This window comes from Arachis hypogaea, chromosome 2, assembly GCF_003086295.3.
Source record: "Arachis hypogaea cultivar Tifrunner chromosome 2, arahy.Tifrunner.gnm2.J5K5, whole genome shotgun sequence".
NCBI classification, from domain to species: domain Eukaryota; kingdom Viridiplantae; phylum Streptophyta; class Magnoliopsida; order Fabales; family Fabaceae; genus Arachis; species Arachis hypogaea.
Genome location: NC_092037.1, coordinates 102,135,743 through 102,155,406, shown reverse-complemented (window position 1 = coordinate 102,155,406; position 19,664 = coordinate 102,135,743). Strand labels below are relative to the sequence as shown.

The 19,664-nt window shown below is 24.7% G+C and overlaps 2 protein-coding genes and 1 non-coding gene across 4 annotated transcripts; 2 read left to right on the top strand and 1 right to left on the bottom strand.

Annotated features, from left to right (window-relative positions):
- The first annotated feature begins 404 nt into the window (after positions 1–404).
- LOC112730016 (glucomannan 4-beta-mannosyltransferase 9-like) lies at positions 405–8,045 on the top strand. The gene is made up of 10 exons (XM_025780138.3): positions 405–550; positions 968–1,226; positions 1,843–1,941; positions 2,336–2,588; positions 3,834–3,944; positions 5,061–5,197; positions 5,798–5,911; positions 6,187–6,386; positions 7,146–7,346; positions 7,823–8,045. The coding sequence occupies exons 2-10, from the start codon at positions 972–974 to the stop codon at positions 7,986–7,988; spliced, it is 1,536 nt and encodes a 511-aa protein (XP_025635923.3). The 5' UTR covers positions 405–550; positions 968–971; the 3' UTR covers positions 7,989–8,045.
- Positions 8,046–8,247: 202 nt separating this feature from the next.
- TRNAL-UAA (transfer RNA leucine (anticodon UAA)) lies at positions 8,248–8,330 on the bottom strand. The gene has a single exon. It is a non-coding gene; the product is annotated as a tRNA-Leu (tRNA).
- An 811-nt stretch (positions 8,331–9,141) lies between these two features.
- LOC112758972 (delta(14)-sterol reductase-like) lies at positions 9,142–13,373 on the top strand. Of its 2 annotated transcripts, none has more exons than XM_025807772.2 (13): positions 9,142–9,371; positions 9,482–9,599; positions 10,161–10,231; positions 10,328–10,394; positions 10,830–10,921; positions 11,088–11,135; positions 11,335–11,455; positions 11,562–11,608; positions 11,792–11,873; positions 11,981–12,057; positions 12,159–12,278; positions 12,932–13,006; positions 13,095–13,373. In XM_025807772.2, exons 1-13 carry the CDS (start codon positions 9,157–9,159, stop codon positions 13,246–13,248), a joined length of 1,287 nt encoding a protein of 428 aa, XP_025663557.1. In that variant the 5' UTR covers positions 9,142–9,156; the 3' UTR covers positions 13,249–13,373. The 2 variants fall into 2 exon arrangements, with proteins under 2 accessions (XP_025663557.1, XP_025663569.1); XM_025807784.2 differs by having other exon boundaries at positions 9,162–9,371; positions 10,328–10,384.
- Positions 13,374–19,664: the final 6,291 nt, after the last annotated feature.

Below are 19,664 nucleotides of genomic sequence, written 5' to 3'. Positions count from 1 at the left end.
GTTAAACGCCGCAATTATTATATTTCTCTTTTCTTTTTCTTTTTAAAGTATACAACTCTTTATATATACAAAAGTTTATCTCAATCAACTCATAATTAATTAAGTATTAATTTTTTATTTTCTATTATCATAAAATCATTTATTTAAAAATTTAAGTTAATAAAAAAATAATATTAATAATTATATCTCTTGTTAAATAAGAATATCTTTTAAATTTGTTTAATTTTTTTATAAATTTTTTTTATTTATCTTATACTATTTTTTCACTTTCAAAGTCTATTAAGAATCGAATTTTATTATTTTAAATTTTTTAAATATAAACCTCTAATATTGATACTATATCATAAAATTATTAGTATTGACACATACATTATATTAATAATAATGGATGCAACTAGAAGCATGGGTTTAATTTCTAGGTATATATAGTGAGGACAAAACACACACACTATATAAACGCCAACACCAATAGAAAGATCATAGCACCAATCACATAAACCAGATGAAGAACATTCTCTAGCTATAAACGCTTTTAATTTCTTTCAAAAAGGTTCACATTTCTCATCTCTTACTCATTTTAATTAATTATTTATTTATTTACTTCAATTTTCTGTTTGTGTGTGTGCAAAACTCTATATTTTAATTTGAGTTTGTAGCTTGAAGTAAAAAAGATGTATGTAAATTTCATTATTTTATAAATCCTTCTTCATTTTACATATGTTTGATAAAATCACATTATTTGACTTACATTTTCAAACAATTTTTTTAGTCTCTCAAGTTATGCTTCAAACTTTCCTTTTAATTAGTTCATTTGAACTAATAACTAACCTATGACTTGCAAATTATATATTTGCATTGAAGTATGAATGTGCTAAAATTTTAAAGTAACATATAATATTATGTAAATTGAAACCTAATAAATATATTATTTCACCCTAAAGTTATTTCTTAATCAATAATTTTATAGTAAAATGAAAGGGGCGGTGGCCGCGGCGGAGACAATGGTGGTGGCATTGCTGAATTTGATAGTGTTGGTGTGTTTGGGCATGTCACTTATGATGTTTGTTGAGAGAATGTATTTAGGAGTTGCCATTTGCTTTGTGAAGCTCTTTGGTAGAAAACCAGAGAAGCGTTACAAATGGGTGCCTATTAAAGATGACATTGAATTTGGAAACTCCACTTACCCTATGATTCTTGTTCAAATACCAATGTATAATGAAAGGGAGGTTAGTTCTATCTTCATTAATATTTTGTTACTTTTTTTTATTATTATTTGTTAGTTGTCCACGGTATCTCCCAGTCTGATAGGATAAAGATTAATCTATCGTGAAGTTGAATTTCATTTAAAAGTCTGTTACTGACTAATAAATTGCTCCATGCACAACTAAGCAATCATTCGACCAATCTAAATTGGTTAAACAAAAAATAATAATACATTTTCTTATTATTATTATTTGTTCTTGTCACTTAATCTATACATTTTTTTTTTCAATAATAGATATAGTGTACCATCACTTAATTGGTAATTCTTTTTTATTTGTAAATCAATATATAATTAAATGAAAGTAATAAATAAAAGAGTAGAATAAAATATTATTAAGAGAATTAATATCTTATTTTTCTTCAACCATTATTAAGGAACACTACTTTTGAATGTCTCTCTTCAAAACAAAATGCTTAATTACATATTCCTAAAACATATATTTATAGATAGTGGAATGCATTTTTATATAACTTCTAGTTACTATTATAAACCTAATTATTAAAGATATGCTAAATAGTGGTATTTATTTTTTATATTTATTATTGGAGCTAAGATTGAGATTTGCTTCCAAAATGCAGGTTTATCAATTATCAATTGGTTCAGCTTGTGGACTTTCTTGGCCTTCAGATAGGATCATCATACAAGTTCTTGATGATTCAACTGACCCAACAATCAAAGTAAGTGATGCATATATATATATATATACACACATATTTGTATCTTATATTTTTTAATATATATATAGTTAGTTTTTTAATATTTAACATTGTGCATATTATCCTTAGCTTTAATAATAGTGTACCCAAAATAAAATTAAACTATATCATCATATGCTTCTTCTTTTTCTATATAGGTTTAAACACATTTTGGTGGAGGTGACATATACATGACAATATGCACCCATTATTATTTATGTTATTATTACATACATTTCTTTTTGCAGCAGTTTCAGTAAACTGTTGCAAAATTTCTGTCGCTATCTGTCAAATTTATTGTAATGTTTATTTATTTATTTATTTATTTTTCATGAACATATGGTTAATGATTATTTGATCAATGAATTAATTGCAGGAGTTGGTAGAAGTTGAATGTGCAAAATGGGAAAAGAAAGGAATTAACATAAAGTATGAATATAGAGGCAATAGAAATGGATACAAAGCTGGGGCGTTAAGAGATGGAATGAAACTAAGTTATGCAAAACAATGTGATTATGTTGCTATCTTTGATGCTGATTTTCAACCTCAACCTGATTTTCTTTGGCGCACTATTCCATTCTTAGTCAACAATTCTCAATTGGCTTTAGTACAAGCAAGGTGGAAATTTGGTAAACCCTAATTTTTAATCTCATTCTTTTTCTTTTTTTTTAGTGGATTTTTAAATTCTTTGTATTTATTATTATTTAACCTTGATATACCTAGCTTTTTTGTAAAAAGTTGTTGGTTATTTTATGTTTTGGATTTTTTTTCTAGAGTTTATACTTTTAGATATGGAAATAAACAATTAATTTTTAATTTTATACTAATATATTATCTCAAAATAAAAGGAAAATATCTATGTGAGTAATTAATTAGGTCTTGGAATTATTTTTTTAATAGTAACGGTATCTATAATTATTTTTTTATACAAATATAATACTTTATATTTAAGCTTATATCTCAAAACAAGAGTTGATGACAATATATAATGGATTGCATCTTTTAATAAAGTTATAGTAAACTTAATTTTTCATCATGAATTAAATCTGAATTGTCTTATTCTAGTCTAGCCACGTATAAAGATGAGTGTTCAATGGCAACACAGAAAATAATTAATAATTATTATTTACAATTTTTACATTATTTATTCTGTCATTACAAGTCATCATCATCAATTGATTGAAAATAAATTTAGTTTTTTTTTTAGGTATTACATTATCAATACTAGTGAATAGTGATTCATTTATAGAAGGAATGGTGTTTAGGTAGTGCAATTGGACCACAACTTAAGCAAAAGAAAAAAATGAAAAATAATAATAATTAGATATTTGAGGATAACTATTATTCTCAAAACCTTCAAATATAAGTTTTGTTTTATGTGAGTCACTGGATAATACTTTTTTGTCGTACAATTTTTAGTAATCAATCGTAAATATGTTAAACTACAAATTTAAAATTTACTAATTATTTAATTTGTTTCTTACGTCTAATTTTTATTTTATTCGGAGCGCATTATATAATATCTATCTTAATTTTATAACTTATCCAAGTAATTAGTTAATTTTTTCTACTATACATGACATATATCATGCACACACTCGTGCATCTACTAACATAAAAAGAGATATATTTTCAATAATTATGCCATTCATTAAAAGTTTCTACTTGCTTCAATAATAATAATACATCATATATATTAGTATTTAATGAGTGTAACTGAGTGAAGCAATCTCTTCTACAAAATCATTCATAAATCATGATAAGTTATAATTATACGATGGCACGTAATAATACTTTAATTATTTTTTTTCATTGCATATTTACATCAAGTTTGTTGATTTAATAATTAACATGCTTACTTTTTTTTTCCACAGTGAATGCCGATGAATGTTTGATGACTAGGATGCAAGAGATATCACTGGATTACCACTTCATTGTGGAACAAGAAGTAGGGTCTTCCATGTATTCCTTTTTTGGCTTCAATGGTAATGTGATGCCAAATGTTATGTGCAATATAATTATGTTATTCATCATGATTCGTATTTACTTTTACAATTTTTTATTAAGAAGAAGAAAATTAAAATTTAGACTCATTAAAAAACAAAATCAATTATTTGATTTGTGATAGTTATACCAACAGTAATTAAAAATCATCGCAAATACTAATTTCTACTATTTAAAGGAGTACAATTTTTAAACCGTTAATATTGTATTTTGCAGCAGTTTTAAATTATCGCAAAACTCTTAAAAAATTACTGCTATTTTTCGTCTCTTTTGTATTAATATACTTGCTTACATATTTGATATGGGCAAGGGTTATTATTTCATAAATTCTTTTAAATGATATTATTTTAAAATATTGAAATTTGAAAGGATATAATGATTTATTTGTTATATATTTATTTAAAATTGACTATCTTATTACTATTTTTAAGGATTATTAAATTATTGATTTTAAAATTTTAGAAACGAAATTAAATTTTGGGTAAACTACTAAAAATTCACCTGAATAATTTTGTTATTGATAAAAATGCATCCGAATTTTATTATCAACACAAATATCCTAAAATAATTTTAAAATATGACAAAAATATTTATAAATGGTAAATAACTTTTGTATTTGACAAATTGTTGTTTATGCATTTGATCCAAAATTTTATATAAATGTTTAGATAACTGTTTAAAAAATACACCCAATAAATAGGAGAAAAATTTGATATCTATATTTTTATTTTATTTTTTAAAAGTATTATTGGTTGTTGACAAAAAATTCAAGAAAAATTATATATTTAGTGAAAAATCACTAAATTTTAAGTATAAAAATATATATTTTTTAATTATATTTGTAAAAAATCGAATAAAAATTCAATCTCTAAAAAATTTTTCAAGAACACATATTTAATAATGTGGATAATTTTATCATATTTTTAAATTATTTAAAAATATTTTTATCGATAACAAAATTCAAATACATTTTTATCAACAACAAAATTATTTGAGTGCATGTTTGGTTATTTATCCTTCAATTTTTACCTTTTCGTGATCATATATATGGACATGAATGGTTGTTACTTAGCTTGAGAAATTTACATTTAATATAGGGACTGCTGGTGTATGGAGAATTTCAGCCATCAATGAGGCTGGTGGATGGAAGGATAGGACCACGGTAGAAGATATGGACCTTGCTATTCGAGCCACTCTCCAAGGATGGAAATTTTTATATCTACATAATTTACAGGTTCCTAAACCAATTTTATATATTATCAACGCTACAATAAATTATCAAAATAAACAATTTTATTAATTGATTGCTAAAATTTTGATAATTAAATTACAATTAATAATCGATTTTTAAATAAGGGACACCAATCGAATTAATTAATTATGTTTTGATAAAAAAATTAAAAGATACTTTTAAAAATATAATTATAATAAACACATTTAAATAAAATCACATGTCAAATTTAATTTTCTACCTTAATTAGATTGTTAGCACGAGCCACTTATAAATAGTGTGTATTATTATTGATTTTGAATATAATAGTTAAATATATAATTGTTTATGTATCTCTTTTTATCAGTTTAATTTTATAACATAAGTATTTTTGTAATATTAGAATTTTTATAACTAAAAAATTTAAAATTCATTTGTGTTACTTCTAAAAGAAAAAAATACAAGACAAACTTAAAAAAAGACTTATATGCATCATCATAATTCAAATTCAAAAGAAACCCTAATTTTTAATTGACCTAACACTTTAAATTTATAGAATAAATAATTTTGTGATAATAGTATGAATTTGTTTTCTATATGAACTCATAATTTATTTGATTATAGGTTAAAAATGAATTGCCAAGCACTTTAAAGGCTTACCGCTACCAACAACACCGATGGTGTTGTGGACCAGCCAATCTTTTCAGGAAAATGTTCGTAGAGATTATTACAAACAAGGTAAGAGATTATATATATTTTCACACTTAATAATTAATTAAACAAGCAATACCAAACAAACTAAAACATATACTATATATTATTAGTTGGAATTTAATTTTAATGCACTCTCGTTATAAAGTAGTTTTACATATACATCTAATTATATAACGAATATAACTGCACGACTGTGTAAAATGTTTTATATTATCAGTGTATCAAAATTAAACTTATATATATTGATTGTTATTAATTGTTATTGATATCTAAATTATATATTTATTAATTGATTGCAGAAAGTGTGTTTATGGAAGAAGATACATGTGATTTATAGCTTCTTCTTTGTTCGGAAGGTTGTGGCTCATTTCAACACATTTGTGTTTTATTGCATTGTGTTGCCATCAACAGTTTTGGTTCCTCAGATTGTTGTGCCAAAATGGGGTTCTCTATATCTTCCTTTCATAATCACAATTCTAAATGTACTTGCAAGTCCAAGGTAATATAATATACTCAGGTGCAGATAACTTTATGTGAAGTTGATAGTTGAGAGTCGTTAAATGATAATTTAATTAAACTTGTCAAATCATTTAACGAATCTCAACTATCAATTTCACATGAAATTAAATATACCTGAATTTTCACCATAATATACAAGAATAAGTACAGGACGAAATTAATTTTTAATAAGTTAATATTAGTTCATTTTTTATTTATTATAAAATCATATTTTTTAAATTCTCAATTTTGGAGAGTTTAAAGTTTAGGGTTAGAATTTAAAATTTAAAATTTAAAATAAAAGATATTATTTTTAAAAAAGTAATTAACCATTTAGTTTAACTCAATATATAATTTCATTTTATCTGTTGTTTCTTAATAAGTTGTCTTTTACTTCTTCCTTTTTTTGAATTTATAAACGATTATATTTGCATTTCATGATTAATGGTTCGTTATATACTATCAATAGAATTGTTATAGATATAATCATTTATGTTGTATTTTTTCGTTAGTTTAAAGTTTTAAATTCTTGGAATGTGTGGTTTCATAACATGATTTTATAGCTCTATGTTTAAAAAATCTAAAATTCGATTCTTGATGAACTCCAAAAATAATAAAAATAATATAAGACAAATAAAATTATATAAATATCTAATTATATATTATCATAAGAATTTAAATAATGTTTAACTCAATATTATATATATTATTTGAAAAATGTTACAAAAATAAAGTATATGAGTGTATGCTTATTTTTCAGGTCACTCCACTTACTAGTTTTCTGGATTGTGTTTGAGAATACAATGTCTCTTCATAGAACAAAGGCAACAATAATTGGCTTAATAGAGGGTAGTCGAGTCAATGAATGGATTGTCACTCAAAAACTTGGAGATCCACTCAAAGGTAAAATTGACAATAATAAACCACACAACAAGCCTCGATTCATCAGAATAAGAAACAGGTATAATATAAATATATATACCGGAAATAAAGTAGTTTTACACGTACATTTAACTACATCACGTCATATCAGTAAAAAGGTAAAAATTCAGGTGCAGTCGACTTCACGTGAAGTTGATAGTTGAGAGCCGTTAGATGAAAATTTAGTCAAATCAGTCAAATTATCTAACGGCTCTTAACTATCAACTTCATGTGAAGTCGATTGCACCTGAGTTTTTACCCAATAAAAATAACTACTTTTTATATTGACCGTGTGAATGGTCATCCAAAAGAATGAATCGAATTGGATATAATTACACAACTATGTAAAACGCTTTACAAAATTAAACTCTAATATTTTTTGTAAAAAATAATTTATCAAAATTGTATTCTAATTTTACTCCACCGAAAATATTTTGTTCTATATGTTTACATTTAAATTTTCTAATCTATATTTTTGCAATAAACCAATTAAACTACTTTCCAATGATATCATAGGATCCACATGTTGGAACTTGTTGTTGGATTATACTTATTCTTCTGTGGCTGCTTTGATCTCTTGCTTGGGACAAAACGCTTCTTCATATTCCTTCACATTCAAGCATTTGCTTTCTTCATTATGGCATTTGGATATGTTGGCACTTTCATACCCAACTCTTATTAAAAGGACTATGTACTTGGCACTTCCTTCATTAAGCAATTATGGTTTCTATGATTTCAATATATCTTTATACTGTAATGTAACTTTTTTATAGCATAGTTACTAGAAGTATTTAGTATTATAAAATAAAGGATGGTCTTTTTTCTCAATTATTATTCAGTGACTCATGGTTTTCAGTAAATATGAAGCAAAGGAAAAAAAAAAACAATATGAGATTGATTAAATTATGCATAATGCATTCATAGAGAAAGTAAATAAAGCTTGCAAGCTGTGGGGTTCGAACCCACGCGCACTTATGTGCAGAAGATCTTAAGTCTTCCCCCTTAACCACTCGGGCAAACTTGCTTCCCATGTTAATGTTTGGATTATAGTTAAAACTAACCAGAAGAAATGAAGTAATGAACCATCGGTTGAATTTCAAGAATTGGCATTATGTATTTAAAATTTTAATTATTATGAAAAGAAATTTTGTCATGATTAAGTTAGTGAAATAGTAGATACTTAATATTAAGGATTTAGCAAACATGTTAACATTAGTAGAAAATTCGTTATTGGTAATCTTAATATGTTCTAAATTTTAGTTATGTAAGATAATAATAAATAATTAATTTATGATAAAACGAAAGACCAAATAGTCTATATCATTAATGTGTTATAGAGTAAGTAAATTTTAATTTATGTATGATCTTAACTTATACATGAATTTTATATTTTCTTTTGATGAAATAAAATAAAGAAAGAAAGAAAGAGAACTTAAGCTACAGCAATTTCATATTTAAATCTAAGTATATTACACTACATAATTGAAAAGAGTTTAGAATTTATTGACCACTAATTTTAGGAAAAAATGGTACCGCTTATAATTTTAGAAAAATTTTTGGTGAAGAGTAAAATTAGGTGAAAAATCAAAATTTTCATTAAAAAGTAAATCAAAATTTCACTTTTCACTATATCATTACCCATAATTTTATTATCTATTCAACTGTCTATTTTTTTTTCTGTTTTTGGACATGGTGATACCTCCTCTAATTGTTGAATCATTTATTTTAATGGGCCTATAAATAACAATTGGCCCATTCATGATGGCCCAAATTTCATAAAAGAATGTGAATAAGAGATCTTATGAACAATGACAAAAAAAAAAAAACACAAAAATAGAATATCCAAAATCATGATAAAAACACACAAAAAAATTAACAACACAGTACAGCACAATAGCTGCATCAGCATTCAGCGCTCATCAGCAATAATCGAAGATTTGAAGTCACAATCTTCCCTGACACCAAAGTCACAATCTTTTCTACTCACTCCATTCAGATACAAGGCTCACACGTGTTCATGGATCTGGGTTTTCTTCTTCAAGCTCTCATTCCATCATGGAACTCAGTTAGTAACTCTATTCATTCACTCACTATACCCCTTTTCATGAATCAGTTGATTCTTCAAATGTAATATGCGAAGTTTTAATCTTTTCACTATTTTGGAATGTGGGTCAGGCTTATTTGCTTCTGGGATTCTTTGCTTACTTGGCCATTGCTGGATCCATTGTGCCGGGAAAAATTGTTCCTGGGGTTGTTCTTGCTGATGGAACTCGCCTTCATTATCGTTGCAATGGTTCGTTTCTAACATTCTAGTGCACTGTGCTTACATAAATGTGGTTCATTTTAGTGTGATTTTAATGTGATATAGTTTCTCTAGTTTATGATAATCCTCAAATCATTGCTATAATGGCAACATATTTTTCCAAAGGATAGAGCTAGGAGAAGTGGAATTCTTAGAAAGAAATGAAAACGTATATGCTGTGTCTACGTAATTTGTTTCATTTTAGAGTGGCATAAGTTTAGTTTTTCACTTTATGGTCAGTCCTCAATGCTGTACCTGACAATATGTTTGTTCAATGGCCTGCCTATTAATAGAGGGAATCTTAGGAAAAGAAAAATCATATGTGATTTGTGAAAATTGTTATAATGATTAGATTTTAATAATGTGAATGTATACTTGATTTATAACAAAGATTATGTTGATTTCTTATTTATGTTACTTATCATACCTAGTGAGATAAGGATTAGTCGTTGTTGCGGTATATTTATAATTTTAAGGATATTTGGCAAGTTGGTTCATATAAGATTCACAAGAATTCGAGTCTAGATTAACTTCATGTTCACATTTTCTCAGGTCTGGTCTCGCTTCTTCTGTTGGTTGCACTTCTTGGGATTAGTGTCAAGATGGGTTTTGTATCTCCTACTGTATGTGTTAATACGGATATTTTGCATTTTGCATCACGTTATGAATCATATGCTAGAATTAGAGTGGCACAGAATGACTTGTGGCAACTTTTGCAGGCTATATCTGAGAGAGGACTTGAGCTGCTGTCCACAACATTTGTCTTCAGTTTTCTTGTATGTACTTGTAAGGGTAGAATCTTATTTAGAACTTCAAAGTAATGGCATTCAATGGTTCTCTTGATAGTCATATCTGTTTGACCGTTTTTTATTCTGGTGTTGTAATCAAAGTTCTTCATTAGTTTACATTCTCCAATGTTGTTGCCTAGCTCATTTAGTCAACATTGAAGAATTTAGGTACTAACACTTGTGTTAATGGAGTAGTGTTCAATTCAACATATGAATATGCTAGAATTGAAATATGAACAAATAACACATTCTTGAACTTAATAACGACGATGGAAATCAAATCTTATCGGTATAAGGCTGGCTATGCATACCAATACACATTTGTTGAGATATTTCAAAAGCCAAATTTGGTACCTTGTTTGTTTTTATTGTTACTCTGCACTGCTTGATAATACCCCTTTTTGTTGTAACATTTTTTATAATCTCATATCAGGTGACCCTGGCACTTTATTTCGCGGGTTGCAAGTCACGAAGTAAAGGTTCATCACTAAAGCCTCATATCACTGGAAACCTGATACATGATTGGTATGTCCTAAATGTTAAATCACTTTAATCGTTATGGCTTCTGTTTAAAGTTTGTGCTTTCTAATTAGTAGGAAGTGTGAACATGGTTGATTTTATTTCCTTGATCATTGGAGAAATTGGATTTCTATGGTCAATCTTGTTTTTTGTTTCTGTTTTATTTTAATAGGTGGTTTGGAATTCAACTGAATCCTCAGTTTATGGGTATCGACCTCAAGTATGTTATCCACCCAATGTCATTCCTTGCTTGTTATTATTTAATATGATTGCATAGGTGTATACAATTGCGAGTTATGATGGGGCAAAAAGCTTTCCTAGCTTGCAACGCTGCCAAAATTGTCAAATTGCAGATTTTTCGTGATTATTCTGAATACTATAGATATTCCTGCATATATAATGGAATTGTCAAATCGCAGATTTTTCTTTGTTAGAGCTGGAATGATGGGGTGGCTGCTTATCAATTTATCCGTTCTTGCAAAGAGCATTCAAGATGGTACTTTGAGCAAGTCAATGATTCTATTCCAGCTATTCTGTGCAGTAATCTCAATCTTGCATACTCTAGTTTCTTGAATTTCTTTTTTTTTTTCTTTTAAAAGCACTAGTTTGGGTATTTAATGAGTGATTTCCTTCACACTTATTCCAGTTATACATCTTGGACTACTTTGTGCATGAAGAGTACATGACATCAACGTAAGTGCATTGCGTCTAATCCACGTAAAATATTGTTCATCGCAATCTCTCTAAAAAAAAGAAAACATGATTTCCTTGCAATATTTTCACTAAGTTATGAATTCATGATTGTGATATCTATACTGTCATTCATGTTGGATATAATTGCCTTTTATGATCTTATCTTTGAATTATTGTTTTTAGCTGGGACATAATTGCAGAGAGATTGGGCTTCATGTTGGTCTTTGGAGATTTAGTGTGGATTCCTTTTACTTTTAGCATACAGGTAATTGCTATAACTTAGCTTCCAACTTGCGATTTATTTGCGCCATCATGTATAGTACTTTTCCGTTTAACGCATAACATGTATTGACATGCTACGATTGCTGTCAGGGCTGGTGGCTCTTGGCGAACGAGGTGGAGTTAACAACGGCAGCCATTATAGCTAATTGCCTTGTCTTCCTGATTGGGTACGCGTCTGTAATATCCAACCGCGAATTCTACAATGCACCACATACACTCTTGAAGATACATAAATTCATAACATAGAATTATTGATCAAACTTTGCAGATACATGGTATTTCGAGGAGCAAACAAACAAAAACATGTATTCAAAAAGAATTCAAAGGCTCCTATTTGGGGTAAGCCTCCAAAAGTCATTGGTGGAAAGTTACTTGCTTCTGGTTATTGGTAAGATTTCATTTGATATCTATTCTCTGTTTCTTTTTTTTCTTTCGGTCTTCTGGATTTAAGGGGTAAAAACTAAAAACAAAATGAAGATTGCTTGGAGAAGATATGCATCTGCTTTCTTTCCATCTTTAACCTTACACACAATGTGTGATTATCGATTAAGCGCTATCTAGAAAAAGAAAAATGAAAATCGAGATAGATAATAGTATAATATATTACCAATAAAACTGTTTAATCCCCATGTATGTTTATTTAGAAAGTCAATGAATTTAGGTCATGCTTGCTTAGGCTTTATGCATTACACATTATACAATACTCTTTTGATTTTTCTGTCCATCTTTTGGTACATCCTTTAAATCAATGTATACCGAAAAGTAACAGTGACAGATAAAAGAGAACGGAGGTAGTAACATAGATCAAGTTCCTCTAAAGCGAGAAAGTGAGAGTCACACTTAAATCAAAATAGTGGAGCTCACACGTAATAAAAGTTACAAATTAACTGTGATTGATCCTTTACTTTATCACTTTTGAATTCTTCTCTTTTTTTAGTAGTAACATGTTAGAACAATGTACATACACTTGATTCACTTTCTCATGGAAGCTATTAACACAAATTGTCGTCATTGTCGTCGTCGTTGTTGTTGTTGTTGAAGGGGTATTGCAAGACACTGTAATTACTTAGGTGACTTGCTTCTTGCACTCTCCTTTAGCTTACCTTGTGGGATAAGGTGATCTCACTCATTTTCTTTAATTATTTCATTTTTTTACAAAGAAAACATGTCAAAACTTTTTAGCATAATTTACTCATTTTTGCAGTTCACCAGTTCCATACTTCTATCCAATATATCTTCTTATTTTGTTGATATGGAGAGAGAGAAGGGATGAATCTCGTTGTGCAGAGAAGTATAAAGAGATTTGGAGTGAGTATGAAAAACTTGTTCCATGGAGAATATTGCCATATGTGTATTAGAAAGAAAAGAAGATGGAAAAGAAGGCTTCATTGTATTGGCTTTTGTATTTTTGTAGAATAGAAACTATTGATTAAACTTTTTATGGAGGAGTTTATTAATAAAACTCTTGTTTTATTTGATGAAAGTGAGATGGATATTTTAGCAAATTGGTCTCTTTTGTTTTTTCCTTATATTATTGGAAAAATTTCAAGTGTATCAAGAATACTAATGTTCCAATTATTTTAACCGCTGATTTTAATTAATATATATTATATATATCTTTTATAACTCAGAGGGTTAAAATAACTAGAATATCGGTGTTCACTGGAATACCGGTGTTCTCGGTATACTTGAACCAACTAAAGGGTATCTTCTTAGCAAGATAGCTTGAATATAATGCAACTTTGGTTTCATTTGGATTAGTCTAGAAAAATGAAAGACAAGCTTGTCTCAAAAAAAAAATATAAATTGAGAAAAAAAATTAATTATAAGATTTTCATAATAGTTATCAAAATCGAACCGATAATAATAAGATTTCCATAATAATTATTAGTAAGATTCTTAAAAGAAATAATATTTATAGCGAGTTAGGTTCTTACATGATCATCAAAACCAGCTGATCCATTTAGGATTTGATAACATATATTTGCATACAACTAATTAATTTTTTTTATATTATGTAATGCTATTTTTATATTTAAATAATTTATTTTGATTTATATATACCTACACATAAAGAGGATTTGGGTAACGCTAGTTGAATTTTAGTCTTTTGTTAATTTTTTTTTTACACTCTTTACGAATTCTTTAATCAGGTTATATTTTTTTATTTATTGTGTTATATACAAAATGATCTTAAAAAAACGCTAATGTAGTATATAGTATTTATCAAATTTTGTTTTCTAACAGTTTTGATTATTTTATTATATATATTATTCTTTTTCATGATATTATATTTTTTTTTTAGTAATATTAGATTGATCAAATTTGATTTAGTTTAGTTTTTTTTTTTGTCATTATATACTATTCACACCCCCTTCATTCACTCACACACACTCTAGATTCTTAAACTACATCCAGTTTTAGCTGGGACTTAAATCCAGATGCAGCATTAAAGAGACATTCAAATATGCCATCTATGTTAGGCCTCTCTGCTGCGATTTAGTTGAGGCTTTTTTTTTAGCTCGGCGACCCAACCTGATTTAACCCAATGAACCCCAATTCCAAAAACGAAAACTTGGGCAATAAATAATAAAGATTTAATTAAGTTTGGTTGATCTAGTGATTAATTTGCTATTCTGTTTAAATAAATATTGGGGTTTGAATTTCATCTTCTGTATGCAGCAATTTATTAGCCAATAATAAATTCTTAAATAGAGCTCAATATTGCGGCGGATTAGTCCTTGTCCTGCCGGATTAGGAATACCATGAAAGACAAATATATATATAAAATAAAGATTTAGTTTATGAACATATTTTAAAAATAGAATTTAGCTAAGAGAAATGATAGAAGATTATCGTAATTTATTATTTTTAGTCATCAGTTAACTATCAATATTTAAAAATATAAGATAAAGTATGTTGTTGTATAATTAGACTAAAGAAATTGAATTGATGGCTAAGTGATAAACTAGCCAACAATAAATTCTCATAATTTTCTAGCATTTTTCTTTAGCAAATATGTATTTTAAGGCACATGATAATATTACTAATAGTAGAAGGTTAATTTTTTCAATAAACACAAAACAAATATATTGAAAATTTATTTTTTTATATTTTTAATAAAAAAAATTTCAATTTATAATCTTAATATGTGTTCTTGGAGAACAAATAACAAAATCCTTAAAAATATAAAAGTTTAACTAACTTGTACTCTAAAGACACATATTAAGGTTATAAATAATATTTTTTATTAAAAATATAAAATATTTAAAAGAATAAAATATATTTTTTATTCCTAATATTTATAATTTTTTTTAAATATCTCTAATGCTTAATTGTATTTAATTTTATCCCTAACTTTTTTAATTTACATCAAAATTATCCATGAACGTTAATTCCATCTAAAATATTAAGAAAAAAATTAAAAACATTAAGAGATAATTTTAAAACAAATCGAAAACATTAACAATAAAATTGAATTAATAAAAAATATTAAAAATAAAATTGAATGAATTAAACCTAAGGAATATTTTTGAAAAGAGCACAAACATTATACGGATAAAAAACATACTTTATCATATTTAAACATTTCTAATAATAATAATCTTATCATGTGTCCTTAGATAATATTTATTTTTAAAGATTAAAACTGAGATATTGAGATTTTATATTGTATTTGGTGGTTAGAGAGTATAACTAAAATCTCAATTATCTTAAAAAAAATAAAAATACAAAAGATTGAAATTTTAAAAAATAATAATAATATTTCTTCTCAAAAATATTATTATTTAATTTTTTAAATTCTAAATCTATTTATTAATTTTTATATTTATCTTAAATTTAAACATAATAAAAATTATTGGTGGAACTCTTTATATATGGAGGAGTTTATTAATAAAACTCTTGTTTTATTTGATGATTTAGTGAGATGGATATTTTAGCAAATTGGTCCCTTTTGTTTTTTCCTTATATTATTATTATTATTTGGTATATTCTCTACATGTTTTGATTTTGAACCAACTAAAGGGTCTCTTCTTAGCAAGATGGCTTGAATATAATGCAACTTTGGTTTCATTTAGATTAGCCTAGAAAAATAATGAAAGACAAGCTTGTCTAACAAAAAAATTATGAATTGAGAAAAAAAATCAATTATAAAAATTTTATAATAATTATCAAAACTGGACGGATAATAATAAGATTTTTATAATAGTTATTAGTAAGTTTTTTTATTTGTTGATATAGTTTAATCTGGTTTATGTAATATATTTAAAAGAAATAATATTCATAACGTGTTGAGTTTTCACTTGATCATCAAAACCTACTGATTCAGTTCGGATTTGATAACATATATTTGCATACAACTAATTAATTTATTTTATATTATGTAATGCTATTTTTATATTGAATTTATTTTGATTTATATATACCTACACATAAATAGAATTTGGGTAATGCCAGTTGAATTTTAGTCTTTTAATATTTTTTTTATACTCTCTACGAATTTTTTAATCAAAGTTATATTTTTTATTTATTGTGTTATATAAAAAATAATCTAAAAAAAGCGCTAATGTAGTATATATATAATATTTATCAATTTTTTTTCTAACGGTTTTGATTATTTTATTATATATATAATATTCCTTTTCATGATATTATATCCAAATTTATATATATCGCTTAAAATTTTTTTTTTTTGCCAGTGCTTAAATATTGGGTCGATCAAATTTGATTTGACTTTTTTTTTTTAATTATTAAGTTGAGTGTTTTTTTTTTAAGCCCGGCGACCCAACCTGATTTAACCCAATCAACCCCGAAGTAGAAAAACTTGGGAAATAAATAATAAATATTTTACTTCCAAAAAAATAAAAAATAAAAAATAAAAATTCAGCTAATTTATATTTTAAGAACGTATTTTAAAAATAGGATTTAGTTAAAAAAATTCTAAAAAGTAATCAAAATTTACACAAATATTTGATAACTAAAAAAAATTAAATAAAATAGTCATAATTTATCTTATTTAATATTTATTAATTTTAATAATAATTAAAATAAATATTAAATAAAATAAATTTTGACGGTTTGTTTTGTTCCCCTAACATTATTATTATACTTTTGGTAATCACTTAATCATTAATTTAATTTTTTTTTCTTCTAGTAATTCAACAACATATTTTATTCTATACTTTTAAAAATTAATAACTAATTAATTACTAAAAATAATAAATTTTGATGATTTTTTAACATTCTTCATTAATATGTATTTTTAAGACATAAAATAATATTACTAATAGTAAAAGATTTTAATTTTTTATATATATATACAAAACAAATACATTAAAATTTTATTTTTTTTATAATTTTAATAAAAAAATTCAATTTGTAATCTTAATATTTACTATAGAGAATAAGATAGCAAAATTTTTAAAATATAAAAGATTAACTAACTTATGTTCTAAAAACACATGTTATAAATTCAAATTTTTTTTATTAAAAATATAAAATATTTAAATTTTTAATATATTTATTTTGTATTTATTATGAGAAAACATTTGAAAACTTTTACTATTGATAATCTTATTATGTGTTCTTAATTAGGTAGCGTTTATTTGTACATATTGAGACTGAAATTGAAATACTAAGATTTAATATTATATTTATTAATAAAAAATTAAAATTAAAATTTTAATTATTTTAATACTTCTACAAGGTTAAAACACACGGGTGAAATTTTTGAGAAAAAAAACTAAAATTTTAATAATATTTGTATTGGTAGAATTTTTTATGGAGGAGTTTATTAATAAAACTCTTGTTTTATTTGATGATTTAGTGAGATGGATATTTTAGCAAATTTGTCTCTTTTGTTTTTTGCCTTATATTATTATTATTAATAATTGAGAAAAAAATTAATTATAAGATTTTTATAATAGCTATCAAAATTGGACGGATAATAATAAGATTTTTATTATACTTATTATTAGTAAGATGTTTCTTTTTTTTTTAATTTGTTGATATAATTTAATCTGGTTTATGTAATATATTTAAAAGAAATAATATTCATAACGTGTTGAGTTTTTACTTGATCATCAAAACCTACTGATTCAGTTCGGATTTGATAACATATATTTGCGACCACTAATTAATTTTTTATATTATGTAATGCTATTTTTATATTGAATTTATTTTGATTTATATATACCTACCCATAAATAGAATTTGGGTAATGCCATTTGAATTTTAGTCTTTTAATATTTTTTTATACTCTTTATTACCAATTCTTTAATTAGAGTTATATTTTTTTATTTATTGTGTTATATAAAAAATAATTTAAAAAACGCTAATGTAGTATATAATATTTATCAAAAAAAATTTCTAGCAGTTTTGATTATTTTATTATATGTATAATATTCTTTTTTCATGGTATTATATTCAAATTTATATATATCGCTTAAATATTGGGAATTTTTTTTTTGTCAGTGCTTAAATATTGGGTTGATCAAATTTGATTTGATTTTTTTTCAAATTATTAAGTTGAGTGTGTTTTTTTTAGCACAGCGACCCAGCCTGATTCAATCAACCCCAATCACAACAAAAAAAAAATAAAAATTTAAAAAATAAATAATTAATATTTACTACCAAAAAAATAAAAAAATTCAGCTAATTTATATTTTAAAAATATATTTTAAAAGTAGAATTTAGTTAAAAATATTCTAAAAGACTCAGAATTTACATAAATATTTAGCAATAAAAAAAGTTAGTCAAAATAATCTGAACTTATTTTATTTAATATTTATTAATTGTTATAATTTATAATAATTAATAATGTTAAATAAAACAAGTTTTGTGAATTTATTTTGTTACCTCAACATTGTTAATTTGTTATTATTTTTGATTATCACTTAACTTAATTTTTTTAGTTTAGTAATCTAATAATATATTTTATCTTATTTTTTTAATATTAATAATTAATTAATAGTCAAAAATAATAAAATTTGATAATTTTTTAATATTTTTTATTAATATATATTTTTAGGACATATAATAATATATTAATAATAAAATATTTTATTTTTTTAATATATACAAAACAAATGCATCGAAAATTATTTTTTTATAATTTTAATAAAAAATTCAATTTATAAACTTAATATGTATTCTAGAGAACAAGATAGCAAAATTTTTAAAAACTAACGTATGACCTAAAAATATATTTTAAGGTTATAAATTTAATTTTTTATTAAAAATATAAAAAATTTAAATTTTTGATGTATTTATTTTCTATTTATTATGAGAAAATATTTAAAAAATTTATTAATAGTAATCTTATTATATGTGCTTAAGTAACATTTATTTTCATATACTGAGGGTAACGAAAGTAGTGAGATTCAATATTATATTTAATTATGTTTAATAGTTAGAAATTAAAACTAAAATTTTAATTTTAGGATATAAAATTAAAAATTTTAATTTTTTTTGTAACTCTAGAAAGTTAAGACAGAAGGGTTAAAATTTTTAAAGATTGAAATTAAAATTTTAATAATATTTTTTTAAAATATATTTTTATTTAATTTTTTAAATTAATTTTTATATTTATCTTAAACTAAATATAATACTAAAATATAATTTAGTCAATATATTTTATATCAAACACAATATAAAAATTAATTTAATTTCTATTTCAGTATCTACTTCTCAATTTCTATCTTTCAATATGAATCTCTCTTCCAAACATAGACTTACGAATTACAACATATATTAGTTAAATCTAAAATATAAT

What these genes read in the sequence shown, in the direction of transcription:
- LOC112730016 (XM_025780138.3), top strand. Translation starts at nt 972, where the DNA reads ATGAAAGGGGCGGTGGCCGCGGCGGAGACAATGGTGGTGGCATTGCTG. An exon ending in TAGAGATTATTACAAACAAG is followed by an intron (nt 5,912 to 6,186) that starts GTAAGAGATTAT and finishes AATTGATTGCAG; the next exon opens with AAAGTGTGTTTATGGAAGAA. An exon ending in TTCATCAGAATAAGAAACAG is followed by an intron (nt 7,347 to 7,822) that starts GTATAATATAAA and finishes ATGATATCATAG; the next exon opens with GATCCACATGTTGGAACTTG.
- LOC112758972 (XM_025807772.2), top strand. Translation starts at nt 9,157, where the DNA reads ATGATAAAAACACACAAAAAAATTAACAACACAGTACAGCACAATAGC. An exon ending in TCATTCCATCATGGAACTCA is followed by an intron (nt 9,372 to 9,481) that starts GTTAGTAACTCT and finishes AATGTGGGTCAG; the next exon opens with GCTTATTTGCTTCTGGGATT. An exon ending in GAAGAGTACATGACATCAAC is followed by an intron (nt 11,609 to 11,791) that starts GTAAGTGCATTG and finishes TATTGTTTTTAG; the next exon opens with CTGGGACATAATTGCAGAGA.